Source organism: Gadus morhua, chromosome 2, assembly GCF_902167405.1.
Source record: "Gadus morhua chromosome 2, gadMor3.0, whole genome shotgun sequence".
Taxonomy (NCBI): Eukaryota; Metazoa; Chordata; class Actinopteri; order Gadiformes; family Gadidae; genus Gadus; species Gadus morhua.
The window spans coordinates 16,750,984-16,772,690 of NC_044049.1; the positions used below are offsets into that span (position 1 = coordinate 16,750,984).

Consider the following 21,707-nt stretch of genomic DNA (forward strand, 5'->3'; position numbering starts at 1 on the left):
GCCAGCAGAAGGCAGTGCTCAGAAATGTTTGTATTAGCTTTAAAGACAAATAGCAATGCTTTATAATCTTCAATTTTTTTAATGTTATTCATCTTAATTATGTTTATGTTTAATATGTTTGAAAAATAATAGTGTTTGATTGACAAGCAGTCGTGGAATCTGCTTCAGTGATTCACTGTCTAACCACAGAATGTGCTGACAAAGGCCTGCTGCTGCTGCCACCACAGCATGCAGATTTATACTTTGTGAACAAGAGCAAAATTAAGTCAGGAGGCCTCAATTGCTGCCAAGATGGTATTTTACTGAGTTGGTGGTTTGAAGGAATTGTGAAAAATCTCTGCAATAAAAAATCTAAAAACGACTAGATCTATGTTATATATTTTGTTCAGTTATGTACTTAAATGATCTATTATCGATCTAGCATAATACAATGTGCTACTTTGATATGTGGTCCAAGCCAGCTCCCAACCTATTGCAGTTTTTCCCTCGGATAGACTTAACTTTGTTGGGTTATTCATTGTTTCGTTTTTTTCATCCATCCAATAAACGATGAGATCGGCAACCGATTGTGTACACAATTAAAAATAATAATAATAACTAGAACTGCAAGCAGTTATCCAGGGGTCCAAGCGATGTGCATTTCGCCGGCACAGCGCGAAGGATGTATTCAAAACGCTACTGTGAACATGTGGATATAAAGGTTTTGACTGTGAGAGGTTTGGTGTGGGAGTTTCGGCCCCAAACGCATTTTCCGCTACCGTTTTGTCGTCGACGGTTGGATCAAAATAGTTTTTTACTGATTTGCAACGTGAAACATGTATTCAAAACGCTACCGTTTCGTCAACGATGGTCGGATCAAAATAGTTTTGTGTCTATCGGGCAAGAAATGTGCGAGGATTAGCGAAAAGGCAGTTTAGCGGTTTTCGCCATTTTGCGAATAAATTATATCGACGCAAATGGGCGTGGCCTATGCAAAAAGATGCAACTGACTCCAGTGAATCTATGTGTATAACGTTTTTGACTGTGGGAGGTTCGGTGTGGGAGTTATAGCCCCAAACGCGTTTTCAGAACATTGCATTGGCCAATTAGGAGATATACAATTTCCTCGTTTATGGCGCCCCCTTCTGGCGAAATTTTCCGAAGAGAATTTTCCTTTTCCAAATAACTCCCGCCCACATTAATAATTCTTGGCCATATTTATTATATAGACTCGGGTTGGCCCATAGATGGTTTCCCTTGAGTTTGAAGAACATTCCTTTGGCCAATTAGAAGATATACAATTTCCTCATTTATAGCGCCCCCTTATAGGACTCGATCAGATGTCTAATTTTGTTTTTTTCTTTGGATTTTTGATTTTCGACGTAAAACGTAGCTAAGCAACAAATATTCAAAACGCTGCCGTTTCGTTGTCGACGGTCGGATCAAAATAGTTCTGAAGATGTCGTGTGCAAAGTTTGGTGTCGATTGGGCAAGAAATGTGGGAGGAGTAGCAAAAGGCAGTTTAGCGGTTTTCGCGATTTAGCGAAAAAAAATTCCAGACGCAAATGGGCGTGTGCCACGCCCATTTATAGCGCCACCTGAATTTTGTCGTCTGAGTAGCGGTGCCGGACCAGGATCTAGTCATGCTATTGGCGTGTCTGCACCATTTACGGTTTGGGCTGTGGTCCCACTTTCACGGGGGAAAGCATAATAAAAATCCTAACAAAAACAATAGGGATCCAACCTGTTGGCTTCGACCCCTAATAATCGTATTTCATTGTAGAGGATCTCTCTCTCACTCTCTCTCTCTCTCTTTCTCTCTCTCTCTCTCTCTCTCTCTCTCTCTCTCTCTCTCTCTCTCTCTCTCTCTCTCTCTCTATCTCTCACTGACAACAAACCATCAAGCGCCTCTCCAATCGATCATGCGCAGTATCAAGGTGTTTTTATTGCTACTTACTTAGTACACACTATTGAGTATCTTTCTTTCCAAACTCCTGTTTGCACAATTATCTATATTTTTTATTTTGGAACAAAAAAACTCCCACTATATGGTCACCTCACGCTGTAACTATAAGGAATCTATCTATTAGGAGGTATATAAGTTTTAAGCATAGGAAGTATTTGATTGATTAGATTATAATACTTTCTATAATATGACAAAAAAAAATGCTTCATTAGTCTGAAGTTTAAGTTAAGTTAAGTTACGTTTAAGTTTATGTTGGGGAAAAGCCCAAATATATCTTGATGGAATTATCATTTATTTGAGGCACCAGTGGTGGCAAAACAATCATCCACCTACTGCACCTTCCCCACACCCCCCGCCCATGACCTTCTTCGACCCCATCAAGCCATTCGACCTGGCAGTGAGTACCGGATCATTTACAAAGCCATATTTTTAAGAAAACTACTTTATTACTTTAATAAATCTTCCTCTTTCAACATCTTTCTATGCATTTATTTACTTTCCATTTATAAAAAAATACAATGATTTGAGCTGTCTTAATTCAGAATATTTGCAACAGCTACAACATATGGAGGTGCTAGGTTCCATCCTATAAACAATAATTATCATGCACACAGCTGTAGAGTACAAAAGCTGAGATTCCTTTGGCCTTACCTGGGTTTCTATCAAGCAGAGACATGCTAGCAAAGTGTTTTTAGCTTTACAAAACAAATTGAATACCGGCTTCTGTAGAATAAATAATGAACCAGCACACTTGAACTACACACAAACCGAGCAAGAGGGAAAGAGGAAAAGAGATAGAGAGAGAGACAGAGAGAGAGCGAGAGAGAGAGAGAGAGAGAGAGAGAACTGTGATCTTGGAAAGTTATCGCATTCTATGTATCGCCAATAAAAGCGACATAAGCCTATTGCTTCAGCCACAGCAGTTAGGGCGCACATGTGCAATAAAACTGTCCACGGGGTCCCACTGGGTCCAACTATTATTTTATTGTTTTATTATAATATTTATTATTATAACTCATTGTATCAGGATGCAGGTGTTTTGTGAAACGCATCAGAGAATGTGTCCCGCTGACAGCCCGGTTGGTTTTCTAAACAACCAAATGGGTCGATTCTGTCATACCGTGCGGTCCACACTACACACAATCCGCCGAGGGGTCTGATCGAACTGGGGCACCTCGGTCTCGAGATGAGCCCCGTACAACAAAGAGAAGGCACGCAACGAGCGACAGACATCCAGTGTGTTTGACGCTGGTTACCGTATAACAGACACTAAATGCGAACGTTTCAGGGGGAGTGCCCCGTCGCTGCGGTACGTTTTATGGAAAGTGTTGGGAGAGGCTATTGCACATGTATCCCGCCTTGCCAATGCGTGATATATGAGTGAACTATGTTTAGGCCTATATGTATAAAGTATGCTTTGTATGCAGCGCGTAGGTCTGTACAGACTAGTTTTGCCTACTGCAGATAGCTGCCTGTATATATCCTGTGCATATGTATATTTTTATGTATGTTTGTTTGTTTGTTTGTTTGTTTGTTTGTTTGTTTGTTTGTTTGTTTGTTTGTTTGTTTGTTTGTTTGTTTGTGTGTATGTATATATGTATGTATGTATGTATGTATGTATGTATGTATGTATGTATGTATGTATGTATGTATGTATGTATGTATGTATGTATGTATGTATGTATGTATGTATGTATGTATGTATTTAATTATTTAGGTATATAGATATGTAGGTAGGTGTGCAGGCTATTATGTTTCCATGTGGGTGCGCGCGGGCATGTATGCGCGCGTTTGTGTAGGGGAGAGGGCGGCGTTTAAAATCATATAGGATATCCATAGCATGTCTGTTGTCGTCTGGCTGGCTATACCAGATGTTGCTATACCAGGTAGGCTACTGTTTATGAACACAGAAAAACCCACCATTGGGATTTAGTTGGCAGAAACATGTTTACCCAGGTTTATGACGAGTTTGTACTTAACTTTAAGTGGAACAAATAACGGATTGTAACGCTTCAGATAGGCCGTATCGTGTTAACACTGAGTTATCAAGCTGTGTTTTTTTCGGTCAAGGGCTACACAATTTGAGTCGAAGGACTTGAGTGTTCAACTCCTTATTCCAAGGCAGTCGTAGGCTAATTGACAGTTATTAGATTAATCTTTATTTTCATTACGCAAAGTAGTCATACAGGTACAACGCCAATGAAGCCAATTTAACAACGGGAATAAGCCTATACGTGATTAATGCCCTGTTCAACTTAGACATAAGGACATGAGCAATCTTTCTTATTTCTAATGACGTTTTTTCCTATGAATGGACAACATGCAACAGAAAGGGACCCTTGTAGAGAAAAACGCGTAATTCATGAAGGCCTAAATACTTTTAACTTAAGTTATGTTGTAACTTAGCCTATAGAAAATAAGATCCTATAACAAGATCAGTGTTGCATTGAAAGATATAACAGAAGTTTTCCGTTGGCTTACATTCTAATATTAATTGATGATAGGATACGTACAATTAATTAATACAATGGTCTGTGAGTCGATTAATTATGAATAATTTGATTAATGGATTTTGACTGACTCAATCAATACACCTACAGTGATTTGCTGGCCACGTAGGGTGTGAAAATATGCCCGCATTCAAAATGCCGTACATTTGATTGTGTGTGCTCCATCTTTGTATCAGCGTTTGGTTATAGCTCTCATAAGCAAAATGGCGTGGATGGGGAAGCACGGCATGTGTGCTGCTGATACCATTTAGCACGGGGAAAATATTTTTGCGCTTCCGCAAGACGTCCTACGGTAGCGTCTGAAGGGGTGTGCACCAGCCTTCTATGGCGTATACACGAACACGACGCATAGTGATAGAGGAGGCAGTCCGCCGTGCGTTTCAATTGCTGGAGAGCTGACTTTGTTTAATTTGTGTTCAATTTTCTTAAAAGGAAGCGGGGGCGCAAAAGAAGAATGAAAGAGCTCTCAACGCGAACGGGACGCAATCATGAACGGGTCCTTGTACATTTCTTTCTTCCAAGGACAACTCGAGCCTGTCTTGGAGCAAGTGGTGCAACTCGCAGTCCAGGAAATAAGCAAGACTGTGGGGTCGAGTCTCAATTCTATGTTACTGGAAACTGTTGTCAAAGAACAGGAGAACAAGCAACTTAAACTGCAGCTCCAGTCGCGGGAGAATGGAGGTGTTGCCCTCGACAATGGGTGCCCGATGCCCGCTAGCAAGGCGGCCGACAGCGCGGGCAGTGGCAGAACAAAGCTCGGGCCACTACCAGACTCCCACGCCCCCGTCCACTGCACCGCGCGCGGCATGCCCGCAGATGCACGCAGACTGGAGCAGAAAGGGCGAGTTGTGGGTAAGATTGTGTACTCCTCCGATATATGCACCCCAACACATGCAGACACTCTCTCATGGTACTGCTTTATTGTGCTATATACAACGCGGCACATTACGTAATATAGCAAGCACACAACCAGTGGAGTGTGGGCCACAGAGAGCCCATACGAAGCCAAACAAGAGTTTCTTTATGCCTTTCTGACATATTGTATTGAGATATAATAAAAAAAGCAGCACCATATTGACGGGTATAAATGTATTTCTCAGCGTCACAAAACGTAAACTTGACTAACTTTTCATTCTATTTTGATTGGGGCTATATAGTGAAGGAAAGAAAGTTTGAACACATTGGTAGTGGCTACATCATATATCCTGTTCTCCTTCATACGTAGTTACCCTATGCATGCCTATAGGCCTGTAGTTAATCTATAGGTGGATGTCTGTTTCCAGTTCGCCCAAATGAATAATTAACAACCTCCTACAACAGTATAATTCTCCCAAGATCTTTCCCAGAAAAAAAGGACTTTCACCTGTTTTTGAATGATGAAAACCCTGGGTGTATATAAAATAGTTGCACACATCTTTACAATGAACAAGATAGCATACCTTGAGTATTGAGACCAAATGTATATGTCAATGAAAGCATTGTCAGTTGTGTGCTTTATGTCTGGTTAAGATAGTATAGTATATAGTGCATAGAAGTAGTATATTTAAGTTGAGTTACAGACAACAGATGTTAGTGGGGTGTCAGTGGGGCCTTGCATTCTTTCAACGCTTGCTGTAAATTAGTCTGTTTGTTTTGGGCAAAAAGGAGACGACCCATGCATAGGCACAAAGGACACGAGAAAGTGCCTTAAACAAAATGTCGACACATGGTTGCACATGAACCACGGTGGAGAAGACGCACCAGACGTCTGCTCCACTCTTCCATTTCCTAACTGAACTAGTATCTGATTCTGGCACTCACATTCATCAATCATGATACATCTCAAATCAGAGAAAAATCGAATGGGAGAAGGAATTGTTACCCAAATGTGAATAATTTTAACATATTTAACAGAAACGCAACTGAAGGAATGATTGCTTGGGTGGAATTTTTACGAGCCAACTAGCCCCGGGCGAGCTGCCTTTCTCCCCCTCTTTTTTAAGTCTATGCTCGGTTATATTGGTCTTCTCCGCATACAGGCTTAAACCGAGAGTCAGCAGGGGGACGTTACTATTCACTTTATTATCAGGAGCGAGATTTACCATGGTCTCTTTGTGTACACAAGGACACCACACAATGCACTGGCTCACTCAGTAGACACAACATACATCCTTTATCTTGTTGTTTAGTTGATTCTTCATTTGTCCATTTCAGCTAATGTCAGATGGATGTTAAATTGAACATTACAATTGTTATTTCTGCTGTACATATATCCTAACGCAAATACACAGATAATACGAGTCTGGTTCTAGGCCAGGTGGCAGTAATTCCATTGTTGTATAGTGCTTACAATTCAATTGGCTGAGCCTAACCTAACCCATAGACCCGTCTGGCATCATCCAATTACCGTTGGCCACCGTAAACCCCACACAATCTGTTAGGGCAGGATATATCCGGACAAATGGTGGCTTAATAACGCACAGTGGGTCATCTTTTAGATATAGCATGATCTAAGAGGGTGCGCCGCTCAAAATGTAACTATGCACGCTAGATGGAGTGTTTTATAAGGACAGAACTTGTACTGTGTCCAGTCAAAGACGGAGATCCCCCCCCTATCTCCATCCCTGTTCCTCCTTGTTAATGCAACCATTATCTTTACATTCCTCTGTTCGGCTTCACACTTTTTTGGCTAGACTGAATTTAACCCAAATAAATTGTTTCCTATTCACAAGAGACAATCGTTAGGTCCTGATTTGTGTTCCCTCTAGCATTTATCTCCTACAAACGTACAGCATGTGAGTTGTATGTTTACTTAATTTACTCTGTTAAAGACATTGATACATTCCTTTGCTGAGGGTAAGTAAGTCAGTTTATCTGTTTTCAGGGCTTATAAGGTTAGCTTTTACTTGAAATTGCAGGAAACTTGAGTGTATATAGCCAAAGGGGTGGCTTTTTTGCGTCTTTTGAATGTCAACACAACCAAGTATGTTGAGTTGAAGTACTCAGCTTTATCACTCCCTTCCAGGGCTTTGCATCTCTCCTTTTGAGCTTGATTCAGGGGTGATTGGGGCTGAAGTCGGCTCTGATTGTCATGCACTGGGGGGTCTCAAAAATCGCAATATGGCCGCCCCCTGTTGAGTCGGGAGGAAAAGATGTTATCCAACTGATTAGATTTTATCAGGCCCAGCTTGCGTAGTGTGGAGGGGACAAAGTCTGAAATATGCAATTACAGTGGCAATAGCCAAAATGTGAACAATCAGACTTTAACCCATTATTTTCCTTTGTGTAATCTTGAATAGTTTAATCTGCTGCTTTTAACTATAGCAATAATTCATTTTATCTAAACTTGCTAAATGCAGACCTTAAACAATGCTTGAAACATTTGTTTCATTAGGAATGACTCATTAGAGAAGTTTAGTTAAATCCATATTCCATTTGTAAAGTTATTTTATTAAAATAGCAGTCATCATGGGATGCTTTTTGGAAGGTAGAAAACAGAAAGACAAATGTATTCCTTGAAAATATTAGTGAGTCAGCAATTAGTAGAGAGACAGCAATTTGCACCGCTAAATGCTAAATATTGATCAATTGTGGTTCTGGCAACCAACCAACTTGCATGGTAAACATTAGGGATGGGCATTTGAAGGCATATCAATATTAGAATATTCAATAAAAATACATTTGAGTAACCGGTTAACCGAACTACAAAAAAGTAGGTACACGTATTTGAACCGAACCGTCACGGTACAGGCACTTCGGTGCGGTTACAGAGGTGTACCGCGGTCCGTAAATGTGGCGTACATAGCGTTAATATGGCGAATGTAAAGGCTTGTTTTGCGGTGCGGAACTTAAAACTTGAAGTCGGAGTTCCCCCCGGACCGTTTAGCCTTATTAGGCTCGGCTCGCACGTGCGCGAACTCCGCGTAGTAGCAGAGCGCGATCGCGACTGTGTGTGGATTGATGTCTACTAGCGAACTTAGAGCGAACTGCATGGCGAGCGACAACAGAAAACCGGAGCTTGAAGATGCCCCCCTGTCATTTAAATCCCAAGTGTGGGAGAACTTTGGATCGAAAGTCGAAAGCTGTGTGCAGACATTGTTCAACAGCGATCGTCTATGCAAATGGAAACGCATCGAACATGCACAAAATTTTCGCCCCCGGTACAATTTTAACGTGACAGCACCATCCAGGTGTTACTGTCACCGCTGCGAAATGAAAAAAAAGTTGTTCAAACCGTTCAAACCCAGCTCCCTACACTATTTAATCAACCCCTACACCTGTCTGGGAATTCAGAACGGGCAAATGCCATCACCAGGTCTATTGGTGTTTTCATTGCCTCTGACCTACGAGAGGCAATGAAAACACCAATAGATTATAAAATACATAAGCTGTAATTTAAGATAAGGCTGCAGATGCACTTTTATTTAATGATTGATATTTATATTTATGAGAACTTCAGAGCTTTAGAGAGCTGCAGGAATATTTTCTTTAAACCCTTAAAGTCTACATACTCTTTGTTTACATACCAGCTTAAAGAGCCTAGACTGAGCATTAACACTGGATTTTTCATTAATTTTATGTTGGGGTTATTGGAGAATTGCAGCAGTATTTTTTTTATATTTGTTACACATTTTATTTGTATGTTTCATACTTACAGCTAAAACTGTTGTTAAATTCGTTACTAATTAAACTAATGTTCGTTCTGTCAAGCAATCAGTTCTTACACCATAACTATGAACCGAACCGTCCTGTACCGTACCGTGACTTCAAAACCGAGGTACGTACCGAACCGTGACTGTTGTGTACCGTTACACCCCTACTGTGTAATGTAGCCTGAAGTTCTTCCGTGATCTGGCCTTACCTTCACTAAAACAAATGTATTATTTTTCCATCTATTAGTAAAATAAATAAGGAAATCAAATCCAATTTATTGAGCATTTTTTAAGGAAAAAAACACTCATCAGTATGCTGAATCGAAACAAGTTGAAATGAAACCATCATTTTTGACAAGAATATGTATGAACAATATTGCATACTTAGGGCACAAACTGAAATTAGATTAATGTAAATTTAAGGAACAAACTGAACAACAGCAAAAAAGTACTGGTGGGCTTGGATATCAACAGAACTTCACTTGCAGCGCATGGGCCTGCCTCGCATTACGCATGATGCACATATAACAGAACATCAACAGAAACATATTATGTGCAAGACGGAAATACAGTATGTCTAAAACGTTTCCAGTTAAATTAACAGGCGTGCTCAGATTTACGATCAAGCCCGCCGTGGAATAGACTCTCCACTGGAACAGAGGTTACCGCCATCCAAGTTTTAAATGGCATTAGTATACACGTTTAATGAACACTATGTAATTGATACAGCTAATGAATATATTTAATTAACTTTAGGCAACATTGTTAAAAAATCCACTACTGCTATTCGAATAACCGTGCCCATCCCTAGTAAACATTAAAATTGGAGATCGATGCGCATCAGTGAATCATTACATCCCTACTTTCTTCCCTAAGAGTTTTCCCTTACATTTGTATCATTATTGACAGGTAAAAATAATGGTTGCTATTAAGTTCTTCAGTATATCCGGTTTTTGAACACTTGTTGGTCTTAGTCAGCAGAAAATCCATTTCAGAATTATAATTGAATACCGTTCAATGGGAATATTGTTTTTCTATCCATACTGTATTTATAGGGTTAGCCTAACCCTAACCCTAACCCTAACTATCAAAGCTTTCATTGTCATTCAGTGAAGCTCTTGTATATTTGTCTAACTTATTTAATCTATTTATTCTGATAACTGACTGTATTTATTTTTTCTCAATTAAATACAACCGTAGGGAGAATGAATTTTGAATGAGCCTACATGCCTCACTGTCCTATTTTACTAATTGCTTCCCCTCAAAATATAGCCCCTGCAAATCCCAAACACGGTTTTCCCCCTTGACAACCCTTTCCCTATTCATCCTCAATTTTTCACTTCAGTTCACATCACTAAAAGGATAGCCTTCTTTTCCCTTAGGACCACCCTTTACCTGTGACCTCTGCAAATTAACGACTAATTTCTATTGTTGAAGAAATGGGCTGTCAAAGGGCTGTTTTCTAAATGCATGTGTGATGTATGACAATTGGGTCATGTCTCCACATGTTGCCTTGGAGGAATGCAGAGGGTAACATCTTTAGCACTAGCCCCTGAACTGGACCTTGTAAAGCAACTGCGAGCTCATTGAAGGACGATGTCTGGGGGGTCGGCGCATGCTTGTCAACATAGCATTTTGGTTTGCTGGTATGTAAAAGGGTTTTCAATCGAGCTTGCCAGCACGGCTCCTTGAAAACACAGAGAAGGTCCAAAATGTAGTTGTAGAAAGCCAGAGTGGAAAAATCAACCACAAAAGCAATTGTTTTAATGTGTAAATTCTTAGCATATAGTTTAATCTACCTCCCAGTGACGGGTGTTAATTTTAGCCCTGTTTCCGCATTCCTATCTACACCAATTTGTATACCCTTGCATTTAGGTTTTTACCTTTTTGGGTTGCAGATTCTATTTCACTTGTACAAATCCTTCCGTTTGGTATTTAAACAGCCCCTCTGGCTAGTTCAGTCAGGCCTTTTTGATTATTAATCCAAGCATAACTCAGCAAAGCTTCTAGCGAGCAACTGGGGAGGAAATGCCGATATGTCGATAATAAGCAACTCTAACTAACTTTGTTTCAGAAAAGAGTGCTCTGCCTCTTTCAAAATATTATAGTTTACATTTCACTGCAAAACACTGGATATTATCAATGTCCTTCGCATGATGGAGAGAGGAATGCAAAAAAATATTGTATATTAGTATTAATTTCCTCCAATTGTGTATTATTATAAAATATATAGATGAGGTTGGGCGATCGTCACTATTTCCATATTGTCCAATCATGTTTATTCTAGATATACGGTCCATTTGACAGAGGGGCGGCTGGAGGAAGGGGTTACGTCAGCCTCAAGCAATATAGTTAGTTATGTGGACAAACACAAAAATAGGGTGACTTTATTTGTATTTTTATCTGCAATTAAATTTCAAGGTCTATATCAAACTATGGCTCCCTTTCCAAAAGTCTGTGTCCGATTGGTCAGCAATATCACAGCAAAATGTTCTGTTAACATCAACATAACCAATCCAAATCTTATCCATAACGTTAACTACTCTAATGGAGTGCACAGCAAAGTTTGGTGAGCAGCAGGCATGTGGAAAACGGAGATGCGGGGTGACAGATCCATGGAAAAAGAGACGGCAAACTGGTTTTGAAATTCACTCGTCACCCATGCTGATTGACAAGGCTAATCGGGCAGACATTCTGCTCCCCCAGAAACAGTTGGGCACAGATTCTGCAGTGCTGATGTTACTCTGCAAACAGCACACGTAGACTTAATCTGAAGGTATCTCGTCACTTTTTTTCCTGGTGAATGGTGATTTTGACATTCACCAACATACTGAACAGTATCTCTTAAACGTTCACAATTTAACGATATTCCTGCGGTGGTTGCGGTAGCTTTAGTGTGAGCGACCACAGCTTGTATTTTGGTCATATCTTAACACTAGACTGTAGGCCTATATAAAAGTGATGGACCTTCACTGTCTTCGGGTTAAAAAAACTCTTTCAACTCCGTATCCCTCTAGTCCAACCGAAAACTCTGTCAGCTGCTGCAGACGGTTTGCAGACGGGCTCGGAGTTCAAAGCAGCAGTAGCAATCACACAACCGGACAGTGTAGAAAGTCCCGTCAGTTAACAATAGTAATCCAGTTTTTAAATTTGTGTTAAAAGTGGCAGGACATAGAGCTAGTTAGCTTAAAATAAAGTCGCAAACAGTGTCGAAATATGATCTGTTCAGATCGGCTCAGTATTATGATTGATGTGTTCAAATGAAACACAAAAAAAAAAGAAAGTTGAGATTATGGCGAAAACCTGTTTTCCCAGCAATATAAAATAGATAGTAAAGATAGAATTATGAACTGTTTAACGTCCTATCCTGAACTATGATCTTATCTTATCAGCAATTAAAGCAAAAATACAAGTTATATTTCAAGGAGTCTCGAAAATGGTAACGATCTCCTGTAATCGGAGAGAAATTCAGATGATTTAATTTATTTTTAACCGTTATTATTTACCGGTTAAAGATCTTATCGGTTGACCGGTTAACCATGGACATCCCTTGTACACTGTATATAAATGTATATCAAACATTGCATGTTTTTATTTTGTTATCCCAGTTATGTTTTCTTATTTTTTTGTCATTTAACATTACTTTTAATAGTTGCGGGACGTTGGAGCAATAACCTGGTGTTTTAACACTTCAGTCTGCACTGTGAATTTGAAGTAATGTTCAGTTTTTGAATAAAGATGCGGCAATTACAAATGTTTCTTTTTTTTATCCGATTCATCGATTAATCGTAAGAATAATCGACCGATTAATCGATTATTAAAATAATCGTTAGTTGCAGCCCTAAATGTAATGCGGAACTATTGTTAGATATGCAAGTTCTTCAAAAGGGAAAACTAATGGCGCGTTTCCACCGGAGGGTGCGGGTCGGTTCAGTTCGCTAAAAGTGGGCGCGACCCGGACTGAGCCGTATTGAGCCGTACTCGTCTCGCTGTACTCCTCCGTTGGAGTACTGAGACGCCTGAAAGGGTGTCGGCAAGTTCAAGCAACACACGCCGTCCGTTGATTGGTCGTCAGAATCTCAATTCCGTGAGACTTGGGGTTAATAACAAACAAATACATTATCCGCAATCTATTTCTGGACAACGGCGAAAGATTAGTTTATTGAAGAAAATGTTGCACAAAAGTTTGCCGTCCATCTTGGACATCCTACATTGTGGATCTTGGTTCATTGTGCGTGTTCTTTTTCCTTGGATTTATTAGCAGGCTACACTGTCGGGATGCTATGAGGTCACAATGCTAACATAGCTGCCGCGGGTATCGGCATCCGGTTTTAACCCCCCCCCATCATAACGTGTGGGGGGGTTAAACCGGAAAATGCAAGCCGTAACTGAGCGGCGCCAAGCCGCACCGAAACGACTCGCACCCTCCAATAGAAATGCGCCATTATTATACTGCAACCCCCCCACCACCATAGGGGTACTGTTGGTGCCAACATTCTGTGTACTTTGCACTTTCATAAATAAGACATGCTGCATTTTCAGTTTTATAACTGATTGTCTTATTTTATTTACAAGTTACGGATGAAGTCTGGAGATCATGTGGGGTACTTATTGTTTACTGTTCACATCTTAGATTACACAGCTCAGGCTGTTGCAGCTAGCTCAGGGGAGAGACTGTATAACACTAGGGGCCCTATTTTAACGGTCTGAAACGCAAGTGCAAAGCGCAAGTAGCTTTGTGGGCGGTTCTACGGCGCTATCGCTATTTTACAGGCGGATAAATGACGCTTGCGCCGCGGCGCAAGTGTCAAAAGGGTTGGTCTGAAGCAGCCTAATTACCCGTAGGTGTGGTTTGGGCGTAACGTGCAACAAACCAATGAGAGTGCCAGCTCCCATCCCCTTTAAGAGCCATGAGCGCATTTGAATCGGACGAGTTGATATTTTGACAGCGCGTCTGCAGTCTCCGATGAGACAGATGCACATGCATTTCAAACTGCAAATGGCTTAGTTTATTGCCAAATAATATGGCCTAATTCACACATGGAATAAGGGGTTTTCTTCCACAACTTCAGAAATATTGAGTCCTCAAATAAATTTCGGCAAAGAAAACGTATGATAGGCTATAACATATGATATGCGGTAACTGTGGTTCTATTTAATGATATACGCAATACATTATAAACATTGTTTCTTATCAGTATTGTATGCTTTCCTAATATGCATGTGTCCCCGCGGTAATAGACATTGCCATTGATTGTATTATGCGTTACGTGTTTAGTTTGCCCAAGTGAAGGAGTTCAAGTACCTCGGGGTCTTGTTCGCGAGTGAGGGAACAATGGAGCGTGAGATTGGCCGGAGAATCGGAGCAGCGGGGGCGGTTTTGCGTTCGCTTTACCGCACCGTTGTTACGAAAAGAGAGCTGAGCCGCAAGGCAAAGCTCTCGATCTACCGTTCGATCTTCGTTCCTATCCTCACCTATGGTCATGAGGGTTGGGTGATGACCGAAAGGACGAGATTGCGGGTACAAGCGGCCGAGATGAGTTTTCTCAGAAGGGTGGCTGGCGTCTCCCTTAGGGATAGGGTGAGAAGCTCAGCCATCCGCGAGGAACTCGGATTAGAGCCGCTGCTCCTTTACTTAGAAAGGAGTCAGCTGAGGTGGTTCGGGCATCTGGTAACGATGCCCACTGGACGCCTTCCTTGGGAGGTGTTTCAGGCACGTCCAGTGGGGAGGAGACCTCGGGGAAGACCCAGGACTAGGTGGAGAGATTATATCTCAACACTGGCCTGGGAACGCCTCGGGATCCCCCCGTCAGAGCTGGTCAATGTGGCCCGGGAAAGGAAAGTCTGGGGCCCCCTGCTTGAGCTGCTCCCCCCGCGACCCAACCCCGGATAAGCGGACGAAGATGAGATGATGATGATGAGAGTGTTTAGTTTGCGTGTGTTTAAACAGAGCACACACGCGCGCCCGCATTCATTCATTCTTTTTAACACTCACTCGCGGTAAAACAATGTTTTTCACGATCAAATAGGCCTACTCATCAATCCTAAAAGTTATGGGCATGTAGGCCTACACGATGTCTGTGTCAAGAAAATATGTGTTTGCTGTACGGTGTTTGCAGATGCATTGATTTAAAAGTACAACTTATTACCGCTGCATCAGCTGTTCTTTCCCAAATAATTTACCAAGAATGTGCGGCTAGGTAGATGAGAGAAGCAAAGTGTATGCGCGAGGTGCACAAGCAATCCGTATGCATCGCATGCGCATGTATGCATGCGCCCTTAAAATAGCATCTGAACAACGCGCCACTGACTTTAAACCAGGTATTTCCTGGTCAGAAGCGCAATGGTATTCAGAGACGGCAAAATACCGTTTGCGCCAGAACACGCCTCCTCCTTCCGCCGAACCGCCACTTGGGGTGCATGATCAATCCCTAATTTACCGGCGAGTGGCGCTGGTGGGAAAAGAACGCTCTGCGCCAGTTGTAAACTAGCAACGACACATGCGCCAGTGACTAAGTCACTTGCGCCGGATGCAAGATGGGGCCCTAGGTGGTACATCCTGAGGCATGCACAATAGAAACTTGCCTTCTGCATTTTTGTTTTTTCTTTCATTGTACCGAACTCGTACGAACCGTGATGTCTGAACCGACGTATGAACCAAACCGTGAGTTCAGTGTACCATTACACCCCTAGTTCCTATGGAAATTAACTATCATGAGGTGACATTCATTAGGTGTCAGCTTGTTCGACTAATTCACATCAAGTCGATGGACTGCGCAAAATGAATGCCCGACTTCCCCATATACTTATCCTTAAATAATAGTGTTCCATTGTAGGGTTCACTATATAGGGAATGAGGGAACAAGTGAGAGCTAATCAAACAAAGCCCATGTAGTCTAAGCATGTACACAAGAGCAAGTTAAACACAGCTTAAAGAAAAAATTAAGAAAGACAATGCAATGACAAGAAAGACCATATAGGACAAAACCTCATGGAAATGAAAACAAGAATAAAACGGAAAGAAAAAAAAATTGCCGGCCGTGTACCAGCTATGACCTGAAGTTTGTACTTTCTCTTCCATCCATGAGCAAAATTAAATGAAATGAAAGACCTTTGCTGTTCATTCATCCATATCGCCATGCTCCGATACTTCCTCTGCAAATGGATGGTTTACTTTCTGCCATTATGGATCATCAGCTTTACTATAAAGTAGGCAGGAGGACATAGACGGGGCCTCCCAATTACAACAAAATTACACTACTAAAAAAATGTCTAGTTGAAAAGAAAAATGTCTTCAAGACCACCAATCAAAAGGTCTCGCCAGACCAGGGAGCGACCTTGGCAGTTGCTCTCCCTGATCCGACTCTCCTTTCATCACTTTTCATTCATGCTTGAGGTTCCTTTCCTAGCGGTCAGGTAGATTGATGTAGGCCATAACGCAGCTGTGAAACGTGCCCAAGATATCCCCCAAATAAGACAGTTTCAGGTGGTAGGAGCGGACAGTTTCTCCTAAAGATTTTAGATAAAATCGATAGACAACTTGACCCTCCAAAGGTATCTGCATTGCCTCAGTCCCTTTTTATTAAATTGAAAGTTAAGCAACAATGTAGATTAAAATAAACGGTGATGTACATTCAGAGTCACAGCAATGTAAAGCCACATTTGTAAAGACATATGATTTTCTCTTTTTAGAATTCTTTTTCCAAAAGGTTGAGGGATTACCTCTCCAACAATGATGAAGAAACCGCAAATGAGGAAGAATACTTCTAAATCCCTAAAATATCAAAAAATAAAAAAATAACCAAAAAAAGACAAAATTGCACACACTTTGCAATTATTACATAATGTAAAAGATTAGACAACTGTTTGTTTCTAGAGAAAACCATAAAGGGCACTTAAAAACAAAGTCCAAACAACTGTGTATAAAAAACGAGGTCTGTTCAGCAATCACTGATGACCTTCAGTAATTGAGGGGCGCGTTGTACAGATTGTTGAAACCATTGTCCCTGCACCACCACCATTGTCTATAAACATCACAGTCAGTGCCCTTTTCACAGAATGTTTCAATCGAGTGGGAACTCTTAAAACGATGGCTTGCTCACCTACGCTTCCTGTGACAAAATGATATGATATATCAGCACATAGCTCTTGATTCCCTGGTGAGGTTTACCCACAACGGCAACAGATCTGAGCTGACTGGTCAGCTGAGTTCAATGGCATCCACGTTTCTAGATCATCATTAGCATATGTTCTATATTAAGAGTACAATGGAAATGGGGCAAAATCAGCAATATATGCTCGGCAGGGGGATTTTATGGTGTGGACCGCCTAGTTTGTGTTTGCTTTTCAACAGCTTTTATGATTACATTTTAGTTTACTCCTTTATTCCACTAGTTAAAAATGCTACAATATATTTAACACTTGCCAATCAAATGAATACCAACGTCTCATGAGCAAAGGAGAAAGTAAGGTTTGCTGCACCTAGCCTGGTAGTTTGCTTACCAGCTTTTTCCTACAGACGGTTAGCAGTGGTTGAGAGCCTATCATGGAGCAGTTTATTGGAAATTTAAGTGGGAAAACAAAGCTATAATCGACAACAGTTCTAGGCCAATGACTGAATAAGGCAATGTATTCCAACTGTTCGCTTGAAAAGGCAACACACTCATGGGTTTCAGAAAAGCCGATAATGGTTTAAAATAAATAATGCTGTAAAATAAACATACACACAACTACGATTGAAATCTTAGTGAAACTGCTAACAATCAGCAAAAATAATTTGAAAATGTTGTTTTGGCCAACATCACATAGGACAGTAATGCCGCTTTTCCACTGCATGGTACCAGCTCGACACGACTCGACTCAGCTCGCATTTTTTGCGTTTCCACCGCGAAAACATGGTATCTGGTACCTGAAGTGGCTGCTTTTTCTAGTACCGCCTCGCTCTAGGTTCCAAGCGGCTGAGCCGATGCTAAAAGGTGACGTCGGCAGACGGCTGGCCACTGATTGGCCAGAGAGTGTGACGAAGTCACGAGAGCGACATGGCAACCATGCTGGTAACAGCCATAGCAGCGCCGCAGCCAACATATTCCACTTCTTCAACATGCCAGCTAATAATATGAACACGAATACCATCGCATCGATGATCTCCATTGTTGTTATGTGGGTTCTGTCCATGTGTGGGTTACGTAGGTGTTGTTTGCGTCGCGTACAAAAATACGTCACGGCCCTTTCACGCAGCCGACCCCGCCCACGTCCCGGAGGTACTATTTGCGGTGGAAAAGGACCCGCGCTGCTACCGTGTCGAGTCGTGTCGAGTCGTGTCGTGTCGTGTCGAGTCGAGCTACATGTGCGGTGGAAAAGCGGCATAAGACCCTTTGGTTTTACCTGGATTCACTAGCCTGTCCGTCTATTTAAAAGTACAATACAGATACTATTATACTAAACTATGAGTCACATGATCTTGTTGAAATTTGTGATCAAGTCCCTTACAAAAACGCTACCACTGTCAAGTGATTTATGGTTAGTTTCGGAAGGCAACAACACATGCCGATGTCCTTTAGGAAACCTGCATTGGAGGTTATGGTCTGTAAATTGCAGCTGTGACCCCTGACCTTTGGAGTTGGCCCACAGTCAGACACAAACAGAAGGGATGTAGAATCTATGGGGAGTTGTCACACTCGCCATTTTGTAGCCATTTGGAATAGAAGATGAGCGTAAAAAATAGTTTAATCAAATTTAGCAAGTAAACTGAGTGTTTAAAGCAGGTCAAGGACGAAATAGCACCATATAGATAACGGACAAGTGCGAATGAACGAGCTTGAAGGTTCGCGAATGTTCGTGAACCTTTCACGTCATTCGACGCGATCGTCCGTTGCCAGGCAACGGACGACGCGATCATCTGTTGCCAGGCAGGTTTGGAATGGATTACGTATGGATGACGCGCCCGGTACAAATTTGGAAGCCGGTACACATTTGGCATGACAGCCATTCAAATTTTGAATGTTGCACCATTGGATTCTCTTATGAATATTGCATAGCTACCGGGGCATATTGTGGTCTGAGAAAAGTTGATAATCTCCATATGTACTTTCCATCAAGTACAGTCCCACAGACAATGCATTGGCTCATTCCTTTAAGTCAATTAATTTAAAATGCTTTTGATATTTCCGTTAGTGGAAGGAGGTCTTGTCCAAGTTGTCTTTATAGGTTTATAGCTATTAACTTATTAACCCTGTAGTTCCCAGCGTCGGCTCAAAATCCACTCCTTGCTGCCGTCAAGGAGTGAACATTTTCCCTTCACAGTATTATATGCTGAGAACAGTTTGGACACCAAACATGCCTGCTGACCCCGTTGCTAGCATTTGCTAACTGGGACTTTCCCTTCATTTGCCATGATTGCTTAAGTAACCTTACCGCTAACTTTTTATGCAGTAGAATGGTCAATTTCAAAGGTGACATTGGTCCCTTGAGGTTCACAGAACTATGAACCTGTCCCTTAAATACTCTGCAATGTGGGCCTGACCTATAGCATTACACAAAAGATTCAGCCGCAACAAAAAATATGTTTGCCAAATGACAATAAGTGGCCTGGCACCGCAGGTTATGTTAGTTTGTTCATCTTTGAAAAATTAACAATAAACCAATTTATGAAAAGTGTGTGTGTGTGTGTGTGTGTGTGTGTGTGTGTGTGTGTGTGTGTGTGTGTGTGTGTGTGTGTGTGTGTGTGTGTGTGTGTGTGTGTGTGTGTGTGTGTGTGTGTGTGTGTGTGTGTGCATAATATTCCAAGCAGCACTCCGGCCGACATTGTGGAACGCTCAAACCATATTCCATCATGTCAGGACTTGAACCCATCAATGGGAGCGCCATTATAATGGGAGAAATTGAGAGGAAATGTCTTAAAACTACCTTCCTCTCAAACTTTTTTCAGGGGTGCTAGACGGTCTTCCCCATACACATCGTCACACATGGACATGTTCGAGACCCCTGCTCCAGATTTGCTTTTGCGAAACAACGATACATTGTGAACATTAAACAACTCGTGTTTAATCACAGTAACTGGCCAAAGAAACCTTCTTGTGAGCAGACCGGACAAGCGCTGTTTCAACCCTCTGCGCATCTACTCGGCGCAGACGTGATCCCCTGTAGTATCGCGACATGCTAATTTAGCCGCTACCAAAACAACTAGCTCGTCACCGTTGATTTCATTTCAACAATTAAAAATACGAACTTTATAGTAAATAAACCCACGTTTCCACTGATGCTGTGCTCATTCGTGTCGATTATGTTGTAACGTTTAGGGGACGTGCTGTAATGAAATAAATGAAACATAATCCGGTGGTGGTGATGAAAACTACATTGAACGGCAGCCGCCATATTGTTATGCCCAAACGGCGCCTGCGCATACATCGCGCTTCCAACGAGATCCCGTTTTTCTCGAGAAACGGGCAGAGAAGAGAGAACGCAAAAATGCCACCAAAGAAAAAGATGAAACCTATTGCAGGTCAGCAAACCTTTGCAGCTGCATTTTCTGTCCCCACTACCTCTGCACTCCTCCCTGACTCTGATCAGCCTAGAGAGAGTACCTCAACATTAAAACACATTTTTTAAACTGGGGAGTCGTGACCCATTGAATTTCTCAGGGACCCACCCAACTCGCCACCTGTGGGTCCCGGGGACTCACTACATTGAAAACCTATCAACATTAGGCCTATAGTTTATTAGTGCATTTGCTGCATCTTCCTTTTCACACACACACACACACACACACACACACACACACACACACACACACACACACACACACACACACACACACACACACACACACACACACACACACTGCATTTGCCACACTGCAGAAGGCTGGTCTATGCTAGTTAAGGGGCCTCTTTCTTCCTCCCAGGACCTTGTCTTTTTTGGAGTCGGGTTTAAAAATGTGAATGAATGAATGCGTAGGCGGATCCGGATTCACCCCATTGGCAGATTGACAGAAAATGTATAGAAGGTGATGCATACAAAGATTGTAAAGATGGGTTTGAGGATAGAGAGTTGGTAGAATGAGAGTCAAAAGGACAAAGACACGTCACGTGATGGAATTAACGATGGGACATAAATCAAGTCTTTCCCTTCGTACAGAATACAGATACGTTTGTGTGATGCAACCTCCTTTCATCTTTCCTTTCAGATCCTCCATCCTTTTGATCGTTGTAATGATGTAATATATTCACATTACTCTGTTGTTGTAAAAGCACTAACGTAGATTGCGGTTCTCTGGCGAAGAATCAACTGACGCATCGGCGTTCAAAGATTTAAAGTAAGATTACCAACACAGGCAAAAGAAATGGCCTATAATTGAGATAACTGGGATTTAAACCTCTGAAATCATACTAAGCCTGTTTCAGCGGGGGTGTTATCCACCACTTGAAACCGTAAATACAGGACGCTTGGGGCCGTAACTCATGTATCTGTTGCTCGTTATGTATGGCTTACAAAACAAGCGGTGTGGTCCACGCTCCTATTTTGGAAACAACGCTGAGAGTGACAACATGCCTGAAATGCCACAAGTTATTGATCATATCGATCCTCATGCTGTGATGAATTCGCAGATTTTCGACAAAGTTT

The 21,707-nt window shown here is 41.7% G+C and overlaps 1 protein-coding gene across 2 annotated transcripts in view; it reads left to right on the top strand.

Annotated features, from left to right (window-relative positions):
* The first annotated feature begins 3,743 nt into the window (after window positions 1–3,743).
* The window catches only part of si:dkeyp-113d7.10 (uncharacterized), a 29,338-nt gene continuing 11,374 nt past the window's right edge, over window positions 3,744–21,707 (top strand). The window contains exons 1-2 of one of the 2 annotated variants that reach the window (XM_030346159.1): window positions 3,744–3,831; window positions 4,888–5,307. In XM_030346159.1, the coding sequence (XP_030202019.1) occupies window positions 4,944–5,307 (364 nt within the window). In that variant the 5' untranslated portion in view covers window positions 3,744–3,831; window positions 4,888–4,943. Of the gene's footprint in view, window positions 3,832–4,752; window positions 5,308–21,707 lie in introns of those variants that run through there. The other variant, XM_030346151.1, reaches the window with a different exon arrangement.